This window comes from Solanum dulcamara, chromosome 3 (assembly GCF_947179165.1).
Source record: "Solanum dulcamara chromosome 3, daSolDulc1.2, whole genome shotgun sequence".
NCBI classification, from domain to species: Eukaryota; Viridiplantae; Streptophyta; class Magnoliopsida; order Solanales; family Solanaceae; genus Solanum; species Solanum dulcamara.
This window is the reverse complement of record NC_077239.1, coordinates 71507356-71520522: the sequence shown is the minus strand read 5'-3', so window position 1 is coordinate 71520522 and position 13167 is coordinate 71507356. Positions and strand designations below refer to the sequence as shown.

General features: G+C 34.2%; 2 protein-coding genes across 6 annotated transcripts; both read right to left on the bottom strand.

The window, feature by feature from the left end:
* Positions 1 to 367: 367 nt before the first annotated feature.
* On the bottom strand, positions 368 to 7284 carry LOC129882811 (F-box/kelch-repeat protein SKIP30). 5 transcript variants are annotated; one of them, XM_055957273.1, is made up of 4 exons: positions 7012 to 7284; positions 2887 to 3009; positions 2578 to 2693; positions 368 to 1794 (listed from the first exon to the last, which is right to left on the bottom strand). In XM_055957273.1, the coding sequence occupies exon 4, from the start codon at positions 1734 to 1736 to the stop codon at positions 699 to 701; it is 1038 nt and encodes a 345-aa protein (XP_055813248.1). In that variant the 5' UTR covers positions 1737 to 1794; positions 2578 to 2693; positions 2887 to 3009; positions 7012 to 7284; the 3' UTR covers positions 368 to 698. The 5 variants fall into 5 exon arrangements, with proteins under 5 accessions (XP_055813248.1, XP_055813247.1, XP_055813245.1 ...); XM_055957272.1 differs by lacking the exon at positions 2887 to 3009; XM_055957270.1 differs by lacking the exons at positions 2887 to 3009; positions 7012 to 7284 and having other exon boundaries at positions 368 to 1526; positions 1599 to 1794; positions 2578 to 2850.
* Positions 7285 to 11277: 3993 nt separating this feature from the next.
* Positions 11278 to 12394, bottom strand: LOC129881742 (non-specific lipid transfer protein GPI-anchored 5-like). The gene is made up of 3 exons (XM_055955853.1): positions 12038 to 12394; positions 11845 to 11889; positions 11278 to 11652 (listed from the first exon to the last, which is right to left on the bottom strand). The coding sequence occupies exons 1-3, from the start codon at positions 12336 to 12338 to the stop codon at positions 11528 to 11530; spliced, it is 471 nt and encodes a 156-aa protein (XP_055811828.1). The 5' UTR covers positions 12339 to 12394; the 3' UTR covers positions 11278 to 11527.
* Positions 12395 to 13167: the final 773 nt, after the last annotated feature.

The window sequence follows — 13167 nt, the reverse complement described above, 5'->3', positions numbered from 1 at the left end:
TCGATTGACAAGATTCATAATATGCATACAAACTCAATCTGATGGTATAGGTTAATTTCACTCCAAACAGTATTTATTTATCTAATCTTGCAATGCACTTATTGCTATTATGAGAATGCAATGACAGGTCAATTTGACTTGATTCGAGATCAAGACTCCTTACCACCCGCACGAATAACAACACTAAGCAGTCGGGTGGATCCACCATGTAAAACAATTCACTTTCAAACTAATACCTTTCTTTCCATGGAATCTGGAATAGTGCTTGGTAGATTAACCAAAGCACAATGAGAATACTTATATATGATTTGGTTTATCCTAATAAATGGATATTTCTTGATTTGACTAAATAAAAAGACCAAAAAGATTTAGGTTCACTTTGTTGACAATAGACAAACATGCCTACTGCTTATAGAAAAGAATTAGGCAGGGTAACAAGAAGCTAATTTATCTTCCATACAGATAACACAAGAAAACTAAAACTTTGAGAAAAGAAACCTCCTTGATGCAATTACGCGTACTATTTTTCATGTTAAAATCGCCAACATTCAAGGTATGGACACAGCTTTCCTAGAAAAAACCATCAGCATTGAGCAAAAAGGGTTTTATATACTGTGCAAGGAAGCTGAACCCCTGCAGGCACAACTCAACCCTTTCCTGAAGCAGTTCTCCAACGAAAACTACCAGTTATACAAGACCTATATTCTCATCAGCGTGCAGCCAAGGACCGTTCCTCTACACCTTGTCATTGGAGTAACTTGACGCCATACTTGCCTCTCACTTCCAAGCGTCAGAACATCAACATCAGACAGCAATTTAATGTCCCAATTCCAGCGTTCAGGTCCAATAACCCCTCCAACAATATATATCTCATCTCCCAAACCTATCATTGCAAACCCAATTCTTCTACGGAACTCGGATGCTGAAACTACCATCTTCCTTGTTTCTCTTTCCTGTCTGTGTATGAGCCAATGACTCAATACATAAAGCTCTCCCCTAGCAACAGCCATGGGACCTTGGAGCCAACCATACTCATGCACAGTCCAACCCTGCTTCACATTTTCCAAAACCTGAACAGTTGACAAACCTTTGTGCAATACGTGAACTTTACCACCAATAACCACTCCAGAGCATGCAGTGTTGTGTGTGTGATGAAGATCAGGGATCGGATCCCAAACATTCTTCTCGGGATCATAGATTTCTGCTCTACTTATTGATTTTCTGCAGTTAGTAAAACCCCCTGCAACAACTATCTTCCCATCAAACACACAACAAGCGAACATGGCTCGAGGCACAATCATAGACGCGCACAGACTCCATTCTCGGGTCACCGGGTCATATGACCACACCTCATCAGTGGCAAAACTTCCATCTTGGTCACCAGTCAATGGATCCACAGCATCACTACCACCACCTAGAACAAAGAGTTTTCCAGCAGTAGATACCACACCAAAGTGAGCAAGATGTCTGATGTTTGACGGAAGAACAGGAAGAGTAATCCAAAGATCACGCATAGGATCATAAAGCTGCCATAAATTATCAGGGTCAAAGGCGCAGACGCATAAAAATTCTTCAGATGAATTGACCTCCTGTCTGACCTTAAATAGTTCACCACTTCGAATAGCAGCTCGCCAGGAATGGGAAACAAGTTCTAACTTGGGATGAAGATAAAACGGAACCCGTGCAAGACACCTGAGGGCAACAGCATCAGGAAGCCCTTCAATGAGTACAGACATTACTATCAAGCTTGAATCTACCCCAATAATACTGAAATCTTGTTGTTTGAAAGTCAACCTGAAAAACTTGACAAATTAATGTAGAGATATACAACAGACATTATAAACCATACACAGCTGTTAGAATAAAGAGCAGGATATAACAGGATGACTTCAACTTCTTTGTACTAAAAATGCAAAATGTCAATTATCTTAATCCACTAATCCCATGATCAAAGCACTGTCTGCATTTTTAATACCCTTCCCTTCCCAATCTTATGCTTATCTGGACATGTAAAAAGAGGGTGCACCTCTTTCCAGACAATCAAAAGGAGAGAGAAAAAGGGACCTTTTGTAGCAAGAACAAACATGTTTATCAATTGCAACTAACACGTTTATCAAATGCACTCACTCCCCTCCATTAGTGATTAGATTTTTTGATATCCTCATCAAACACTAGTAGCTTATTGGAAGTGCTCATACATGGAAATGGTGCAAAATCTTTATAGAACAAACTTTCATTTGGAAAAGTTAAATTTAGAGACCACCCAACAGGAGAACTAGACAATTCTCCCCTATAACTTCAATATGCCTCATAAGATCCATATCACCAGGGAATAGTAAGTCACACTAGCTAAGATAATGATAAACCAAAGGCCATGGAAAGCATTTCTTTAAGTAATAATTTATTCAATTTGTCCTCTTGCAATATGTTAAGTCTGAAAGCAGCTAAAGCGTTACCAATCACTGTAGTCAAATACCTGGGCAAAACTGTTGCCCTGTGATATCAATAAATCGAAATAAAAATGTTAAGCGGAAACTAAAAAGACAATCCTGCAATTAACTACAGTCGTGACATCACCTACAGATGTGAGAACTCTCCCTCTTGTTTCTCTTTGATTTCACTTCTCCGTACAGGGTAGAGTACAAAGGAAGGGCAGTACCATGCAAATTAATCCTCCACCAAAATTCACCACCCTGGATTAACATTTGGGGAGATTAAGCAAACAAACTTACAATGAGGATATTATTACATTTAAGGTACTTAGAGATATGAATAAGTGTAATAGGGTGTGAAAGAAGTATAAAGATGTCCTATTAAAGCTGAAAATTACATAAAATTATAGTTGTATTTTTGACTTGATTACTTCACTTCAAAGAAAGAATTCACCCGTTTGGGACAGACCAGATTGGAATGTTGGTCAAAGAATTGGAAGGAAGCATTTTTTTTTCAGTAGTACATGTATCTACTTAGAGATTCCCCTTGCTAGTAGAGACATATAAGACAGAGCAACTGATGACAGCAAGAAAGAAAGAGATCATTAAGACATGGAGAATAAGGTTAACTAAGTATGAAAACAATAACACCAGTTCCTTGGTTCTTATAATGGTGAACTAAGTTTCTCCCAATGTTACATCCCCCAAGCGGCTGGCCTAATAGCTGAGTTGTCGGTGTAATAACCTTGAAGCAGGGTTCGAACGTGAGTAGCGCCGACACTAGGTGGATTCTTCCTATCTAAACCTTGGTGCAGAGTTAATGGATACTTGTATTGGTGGGAGGTAGCGTGGAACTTGTGAATTAGTCGAGGTGCGTGCAAACTTATCTTAAACACTACAGTGATAAAACAAAAAGAATTTTCTCTACATCATTACAAGCAGCATGTGCTCCAACCCTAAATTAAAACAAGGGAACAAAGAAACATTGGGAGGAGTTTATCCATTTCTACTTAAAGTGTCAAAAACATGCCTAAATTATTCTCTTTTTTGAGTTTCACACTTGAACTATTAGGAGTGTGAGAAACACGCCTAAACTATCACTCATAAGTTTGAGAAACACACCTCAAGTAATATGTGATGGTCTGTATAACACTCTCATTTTTTTAAAAAATTGCCAAGTCGAAAACAATCCACCGGGGCAAAAATTTAAAAAGAACAACTCAAATTGGCCTATAAATGAAGAATAAAATGGAGAAGGGTGTTGATAAATATAGGAGGAGGAAGTGAAAAAAAATATGCTATAGAGGTGAAGAAATGAAGAAAAATGGTTGAGAAATGATGAAAAAGAAGGGGAGAGTTTAGGGTTTTAAAAATCAATTGAAAAATATATAAAATAAAATAAAAAAACGTGTCTGCAAAAAAAAAAAAACGACACATGGACAAAAATTCAAGGCCAAACACGCCTAAGTGTGTGTGTACACACACATAATGGTCCAATCAGCATTGAGGTGTGTTTCTCAAACTAATGAGTAATAGTTTAGCTGTGTTTTTCACATTCCCAATAGTTAGGTATGAAGCTCAAAAAAAGGATAATTTAGGTGTATTTTTTACACTTACCTCTTTCTACTTATAAAAGAACATTTTAAGTGGCTAAAGATTATTACAGACCTTTACCTCCCTAAACCACATAAAATTTAAATGAGAGAGATTTAGGTCATAAATAAATCTACAGAAATTAAACGTAAGATGAATTCAGGTCAACAGTCATGTTATATACAATATTAAAAGTAGTGACTGATAATTCAAATTTTATTCTCTGACTACAAAATTCCTCAATCATTTCCATTTTGGGACTTAATGTTTGTTCTGATTGGAAGAATTAAAAGGGTAGTAACAGCTAAAGCAAATAGAACACAACCGAAAGTGGAAGGCCAAATAAAATAGAACAGACAAAAAGAATGCTAAAAACTCATTTCAAATCCACAATGAAAGCAACAACAACAACAACATACCTTATGGAATCCCACAAGTGAGGTATGAGGAGGGTAGAGTGTACGCAGACCTTACCCCTACCTCGTGGAGGTAGAGAGACTGTTTTCGAAAGACCCTCGGCTCAAGTGCAACAATTCCAAGTAATAAAAGAAGAAAACATAACTACTAATAAGGAAAGTAATGCAGAGCCTATGTAAAAGAACAAAAATCCACAAAGAAAGCAAAGTAAGAAAATAATTGGTGATAGTCTTGAGGAATAAGCACAAAAGGAAGCAATTACTACAAGCAAATGAGGGCATCCGGTGGTATAGTGAAACAAATTCTCTCTTTGGATCAAGCTTCATCCCTTGATAAGAGAATTCTCAAGAACTGGCTGGCAAACAAAAAGATTTGATGCTTCACTGCCTAAAAGCAAGAAATCTCGGTACGCATAAAGTGCCCAGTGAAGCAGCAATTGAACTTTTTTTTTTCTGAAATGGTAACATGTAACAGCAATTGAATCTTCAGAGTAGACATTAACAGTAGTGTAAATTGCAACTAGGAGGAAAAAGGACAGAAGGTAAATGGTTTGCGCTACTGATGATATTAGGCGGTACGAGCTGTTTCTTTCCACAATCACTTTCAGGATTATGCAATTTATATTGCACAATCTTTGGCATTTCAAAGCCTAGCAGATTGGAAAATCAACTTAGTCTGCAAGCAAAAACTAAAACAAGCTTCCCCGGATATCAAATAGAAGATAATTAATATTAAAGAACAATAACAAGTTTGATCTTAATTTTAACTCATTTCTTGAGACCCTACTTTGTGAATTTCATTTATGTGAGCTTCTTATTGTCAATCTTAAGTATGAAACAGAGGACGACTGCCGGTAGGTTGATAGGCGACGTAAAGATAGCCAAAGAATGATAATGGGAGAAATGTGAACAGTGAGATGGATGTAATTGTACAGGATTATAACCATTAGACATGTGCAAGTAGCACACAAAAAGGATAAATTGAGAGCAGGTCGCTTGAAATGATTTGGCCATGTTGTAGACTTCCAAATGCACCTATTCATAGGTGCCACTATGATAACTGAATATGTCAAAATGGACGAGGTAGATCTAAAATCACATGGAGAGAAGTTATCCAAAAAAAATCGACAATATTTCACACTCCCTCCATTTCAGTTTATGTTTCTAAGTTTGAACGTTTGACTAGGCACAGGGTTTAAGACATAAAGAGAACTTTTGAATCTTGCAGTCTTAAGTAATGGCGTGCATAACATACCAAAAATATCTTTTGAATTTTGTGATCTTAAACATGTCATGTCATTCCTATAAGGGAGTGTCAATGTCATTAAGGGTAAAATGAGATGTTAACAATAAAGCTTACAAAATATAGGAAAGTGGCATCTTTTTGAAACAGAATAAAAGGGAAGTAAGACATATAAATTGAAACGAAGTTAGTAATCCATAAGATCTTAGTTAAGAAGAACATACAAAAACAGAAAAGAATCTATTTTGGTAACACCCACTAATTCAGAATAGGCTTGTCATTGTACAACACTTCCATTATGTTCCGCATTGTGCCCTTTCCCTTTGGTTAGAGTTTTGAATGTTGGTATAATGATAACTGTGAGATTTGGATAACCTCTAGTTGCAGCGACTCTTGATTAAAATTTGAGCATTTTAAATGAAAATAAGCCCAAACTGAATGGCAAGATCATTTAGCAACCTTAACTAGTTTGGAGTTGAGGCATAGTTGTTGTTGTTGTCTTGAGACTTGCAGCTAAGAAGCTGCAATAGTAGAGTAGTACTACATACACCAGTGGCAGAAGCAACAGTGAATCCCACAAGTAGAGTAGTACTATATACACCAGCGACAGTGAATCCCACACTTGTTGCGCTAATATAGTAATTGGACATAAATCTCATACCTTGACGAGAAAAGCCTTACAAGTGGCTACATTGTTAAGTTGTTGCAACTATAGATATGTTTGTTCATTTGGAAGTGGAAATCAAAATCCAATTCTTTCACCAATCTAGTTAGACGTCTTTTACAAACTAAGATGCAGAAGATTATATACATGGTTGAATCTATAGATTATCACCAAATCACCGAAGATCAAATGGATTCCGCCAGCATAAACAAGAGTGATTTTCACATAAATTGTTTCCGATAGACCCTCGGCTCAAGTAAAGGATATGAACTATCATAACAAAAACCCAGAAATATCATAACTTTGCAAGGCAAATAGATAAGACTCTGAGCACACAAAAAACACCCAAATCTTAACAAGACAAATCAAATGATGGCAGTTGATAAAGAACATAAAACATCTTCACCCAATTAAAACCCAAATCCCTAACATAAAGAAAGAATCATAAAACAGCAAAAAAGAAACTTGGGTGTTTCAAGAATTGGGGAAATGGTCAATCTTGAAAAAGAATCATAAAACAGCAAAAACTAAACTTGGGTGCTTCAAGAATTGGGAAAATGATCAATCTTGAAACAGTTGTACAAATTCCAAGAATTAAGTGGAAAGCAATCCCGATTCCCAAGTGATTTGAGATGAAATTGAAAATGGATAAATCATATATACCTGAACCCGAAAACCCTGCACCCTTGAAGAAGATATCGACGATGCCTTTCTTACAAATGAGGAAGGAAAGAAAGATCAATTTAGTGGGTGTTACAGATTTACCTTGGTTTTTTAATAAACAATTTGAGAGTGTTTGAGGAGGAATTAGAAGCGAGTGTTTTTGGAAAGTAACATGGAGACGTTTACCCTAGGAAATTAAATAATAGATTAGGCACCAAAGGATATTCCTATTCCATCATTCCTACAGTTTTCTATTCTTTGGAATATGGGATAATTTCATCTCTACTTGTCCAAGCATTCTACAAAAACTAATACTCTTCCGGTCAAATTTACTTATACATTTTTCTTAGCTATTTTTAATATAAATGATGTATTTTTTTTTTATAAATATTTAATGACACTTGCTAATTAAATTTATATGGTCAAAGGATTGGAACTCTGAAATGATAATAAAGCTATAATTTGATCTGTTTTATGTACAAACACACATATTATACTCACGTTAAAATAGCAGAAGAGTCGAAATTTTTAATAAGAAAATTTAAATATGAATTAGCAAATACACGAAAAGGCCAAAAAGAATTCAATATCTACTATACTTTTAATTATATTTATATAAAAGTTTAATGTCCATAAATCTTCATTAAATTGTTTGCTTAAGAGTTAAGGTACATGAGTATTACCTTTTATTAATAGACTAGATCACTAGAAATACACGAGACCTTCTGCCTAAGGTAAAATTGAATAGTAAACTGAAAGATAAAAAAGAAAACAAAAATGGAAAGTTGATTGAACTTTTTCTTTTCCTCGTTAGAGTGGTATTTTATTTTATGCTGAAAGCATAGTGAGTTTCACGAGTTATGATTTGAAATTCTAAATTTAACTTTTTTGTTTTACAAAATTCAAGTTGTAATTTCATTTTCTTAATATAAAAGCTGATTTCTAAATTTATCTTTTATATAAAAAAAGAATTATTATTATTATAAATTTTACAAATAAAATAACAAAAAACTCATACTCAATATGTAATAAAGTAATGAGATTATGATATAAATCATTAAAAATGATTAGGACAAAATTACAAGCAAATACTCCTGGCTTGCAAATTGCAAGTTAGTCCAAACCGAATAACATGCTTCATCTTTGGTTGGCTCATATTAGAGGTGACAATTTCAGTTCATATTAGTGAAATCAGTCCATTTTATTCATATTAAATGAATTAGATTATTCTTTTTTTAAATGGATAAATATGAACTTTAGTTAATTTTAAAAACTCAAATAAATGTGGTTAAAATGGATAAACTATGGGTATTCATTTAAGACCCATAATAAATCGGTCTTTTACTCTTTTTTTGCAAAATCCCTAATTGAGTTGCCTGCTGCCACAAGACGCAAGTTGCAAGTTGAGGATCAGACACTGCTCGCTTTCAATCTTGCTATTAAGATTCAATGTTTAATTAATATTTTTGTATTTTGTGTGTTTCAGTTTAAAGCAGAGAAAATTGTTAAAATCATAATTAATCTTGCTGCTTCATTGCAGCCACTGGCAATGAAAATTATGGAGTTGGATAAGCCAATTCTCATAGCAAAAGGGGTTCTATAAAGGGGTTTTCTATATTTTTTTTGTCTTAGATTCTTAGTTGTTAAATTTTTTTTGTCAAAAAGTTCAAAGTCTATGTGTTTGAGAATTCAATTGCTCATGGCGGTTTGCTTTTACATTTGAATATCATTATGGAGAAGCTAAGAGAGTTTTCCCAGTTTCACTTACTCAAGGAAGCATAAAGAGGTTTTAAATGGGTTAGAACCATTTTACCTAAATCATATTTGACCAAATTCATATTTATTCATATTTTATATGGGTGGATTGTAATCCAATCCATTTTGTCTCAATCCATCCAAATCCGATCCAATCCACTCATTTGTCACCCCTAGCTGAGATGGAGAAAGAAAAACTAGCGAGTGTTTCACCAAAATTTTTTTTCTTGTAAAGAGTTCACTTGACAAATGAACACTACAAAACTAGGTTGAATTAACCAATTCACTCCTTTCTCATCTCATCCACTAGAAATAAAAAACAACAACAAAAAGTTCAGTTAATTACTCATTTAGTGATTCTACATATATAACCAACCTCTTATTGTTCCTAGTTCTTGTGCACAGAGATAGCTTCATATGGTGTACGATTTCCTCCTTGAGCATGAATTTGTTCTGAAAAATATGTCTATTTCTTTCCAGCTATTGCTAGGCTAGCTTTAAGTATCATCTTTCTTGGATCTTTGCCTCTGGAATTTTGTTGCACCCAACTCCATTCTAGCTCCCAATCCATTATTTCCCTGATTCTCTTTTGCCATTTGAGTATGTTGCTCCATATATCTTTAGTAAACTGGCACTCGAAAAATAAGTATTTTCCGGTCTCAACCTAATTGCTGCAGAAGATGTAAGAAGGATCTACATTGAGTCCCCATCTCAAGAGTAAATCTTTAGTTCTTAATTTTCCCTGTAGACTCAGCCAAAAGATGAAATTATATCTAGGTTCAGCTATGTTATGGCCTAGCAGTGTACTCCATGCTACATTGTTTACTTCCCCTCTAAGCCTCTTGTATGCAGTAGACAAGTGAAATTTTCCACCAATGATCAAGTTTCGAGTATCTCCTAGGGCTTGCCAATATTTTCTCACATGAACAGTTTTTCTAGTCATCCAAGCTGCCTGTTTGGGAGCTTCCATTGTAAAGATTTCTGGACCCTTTATGTAGTAAGTGTGTATCTATGTTATCCACAGTTTATCCTTTTTTTGACTCAATGCCCAAAGCAGTTTACATATTACTACTTGATTCCATATCCGCAAATTAAGTATGTTCAAACCCCCTGCACTCTTGGGTAGACACACTTTATCCCATGCTACCAAGGCTTTTTTCATGATAGAAGCTTTACCAGACCGTAAGTAGCTTCTACAGATTGCCTCAATCATCTTAATCACTTTCTTTGGCATTAGGAACAATTGATTCCAGTAGCTTTTACAGACTTTGTTTCGTTTTGATATTGAATGAAGTTTAAGAAAGTAAATTTTTTAAATTTTTTGGTCAAGTTCATTGCTTTATGGAAAGCTGTTTTAGAGCCCGTTTGGATTGGCTTTAAGTTGGTCAAAACCAACTTAAAGCCCCTTTTTAGCTTTTGGACGTGTTTGCCTAATGCTGACTTTAAGCCATAAAGTTCTTAAAGTCAGTCAAAAATGAAAAGTTAGGATTTCTAACTTTTTTTTTCCAAAGTGCTTAAAGTCATTTTCTTTGACCATGGAAATTATTTTTATATCCCTTGTATTTTAACTAAATTCTCAAACTACTTTTTTTTATTCTTTTAACCCTAAAATTCACATCATAAGCACTTTTATCCAAACACTCAACTGTTTATTTATAAAAATAACTTTCAGCACTTCAAAGTTCTAAAAGCACTTCATACATAAAAGTTATTTTTTTTAAGCTAATCCAAACGGGCTCTTAGTCTAAAATCCTGGAATACAAAATCTTTGTTCAGTATTTAATATATTTGTTTAAGATGAGTAATAATCCTTTCGTTCTTTTTTAGTTATCATATTGCGATTTTTGAAAGTTAATTTGATTAATTTTTAAAGTTAAATTAGATTACATTAATTTGATATTTTTAAAATAAAAAATTTAGATATTCAAAAACTATACGAAAATACTATAAATTGCATTTTTTTATATCAATATGACAAAAAGTACATCTTACAATGTTAATCAAGATTTATATAATTTCACTCTATAAAAAACTCGGACAACTAAAAAGAAATGAGGGAGTACTTCGTATGTCTCACAAAAGAAGTGATTTATTATGTATGTTTACATCTTATTTAATGATAATACTCGTGTTCCTCATACTAGGAGCCTCTTTTTAATGCTTGAATCCATTTTCTACCTACCACCATGAGTTATTTCAGTTGGATGACGCCCAAAAGGCGGGGATCATAGTTTTTCAAGTCTCCTCTGAGGCTTTTAGTACTTGTATGAGTAGTGTGCGTGTATCGTACGAATATGTTGTGGCATGTCTATAAAAGAGTTATTTTAAAAATTGATTTGGTAGTATTATCTTTGAAATATAGTTGGTCTAATATGTGTTTGAAAATGTATTATTGTCATATATTTAAATAAAATAAAATAACTGACAAAATTGAAAGAATGAAAAATCAACTTAATTGATTTTGATTTTCTAGAAAAAAACCATTCAAACTGAAACCATGAAAATCACCGAGTCTATTGTTTGCAAGCTACAAAGAATCAAACCACAAAGCGTGTGTAAAATGTACTTGTACTATTGTACATTCAGAAAGTGCTTTGTTCAATATTGTTGAAAACACTATTGGTCCTCCTAATAAGGTGGGCTCAAAAAAAAAAAACAATTCTGATTTCACATACGCACTTTAAAGTTTAATAAGTACAAAAGGAAATGGTGTCTCTGGCTCTACAAAGCGAGGCGTTTTTTGTGATTATAGATCACTTAATTATGATAAGATGGTATTGAACACGGAAAAAGAGGCTATTACAAGGGTGAGAAAGAGAGAATACGGCAGCTTCAATGAGTATCCTCCTGATGAATCCTCACTTTGTGAAGTTCTTGATCTGTCTCCTGCATATATATATATATATATATATATATATATATATATATATATATATATATATATATATATATATATATATATCATCCACACAAATAATATATAATTTCTCATGACCATTATGAATGGTGCAGAAAAAGAAGATGAACAATTAATATTGTAGAGTTGTTACATAGATCAAGTTTTGCTAGTATTTATACCTGAAGGAATGGACGAAGAGAGTGGAGAACCAGCTGGGGAAGTAGCTGAAATGTTTATACTTACCATTCTATCAAATCACTATTTTGTTTTTTTTAAAGAATTTTGCACACTTGTTAAAACAAAACTAATAGGTAAACACCCTTTTAAATTTGAAGCGTTTTATTCAGATTTATACGTTTAACTTAGGCGTACCTTTACATAGTGTAAGAGAGGGAGTGATACGGACATTACAAGCTTTAGGAAGAGCGAAAGCCAGTGTCTGATTAACATTTACACCACTGAAAACATGACACACGCAGCGCGGTCGCGTCTTGACTATAGTGGCGAGCTGCGTGCAGCATCCTGACGATGGACTTGTAGCATTCCCTTGTATGTATTGCAAGCAAGGTGCTAAACCAACGATAACCTGTTGGCAATCCTCTGATTCAGTACTCACATGTAATAATAATGAAACAAGTAGTAGTGTAAAAATTGAACTCCCTGATATTTGCATTTTTGTTAAATGGTTTTAGAGTGGATAAAGTCAAGAGAAGCAATATTATTTAAGGCCTATGCAGATGGGGTTATTGCAAATATGGGTCAACTACTTTTCCTACTTGATAACGAATATAGTATACAACTATAATTGTATTTAATTTGATGATATCTGCCCGACTTTATATAAGTGAAGATAAGTAGGCCTCATGCTCTTTTGTCTCCACGTCTCATGGATGGCTTCTAATAAATTGTTTAATTAATTATTTACTCTTTTTGTTTTTTAGGGAATGAAGCCTTGTCGTAATTAATAAAGTTGTCTTCATGTGATCAGAAGATCACAAGTTTAAACCGTGAAAATAACTTTTTGTAAATATATTGGATAAAATTGCACACAATAAACCCTTATGATTTGGCCCTTCATAACCCTTCACATAGTTTAGTGCTCAGGGCTACCAATTGCTCCATATTTCCTTAGAATGAAAAGGACTAATATGAATGATTTGACAAGAGGGAGTGCTCGGATGGTAAGCACTCCTTGATCACCTCCAATTCTAAAATTGTTGGTTCGAATTATCAAAGAAGCAAAAAAGGTGGAGGTAAAAAGAAATATGAATGCCTTTCGAGAAATAGAATTAAAAGTGAAGATGTTGCGAAGGATGTGTGAGTATACTAGAAGAGATAGAATTAAAAATGAGGTTATTCGAGACAAGTTGAGGGTGACTTTAGTGGAAGATAAGATGCGGGAAACGAGGTTGAGATGGTTAAGACATATGATGAGGAGATGCCCTGATGCCTAGTGCGGAAGTATGAGAGGTTGGTTATGAGTGGATTTAGGAAAGGTAAAA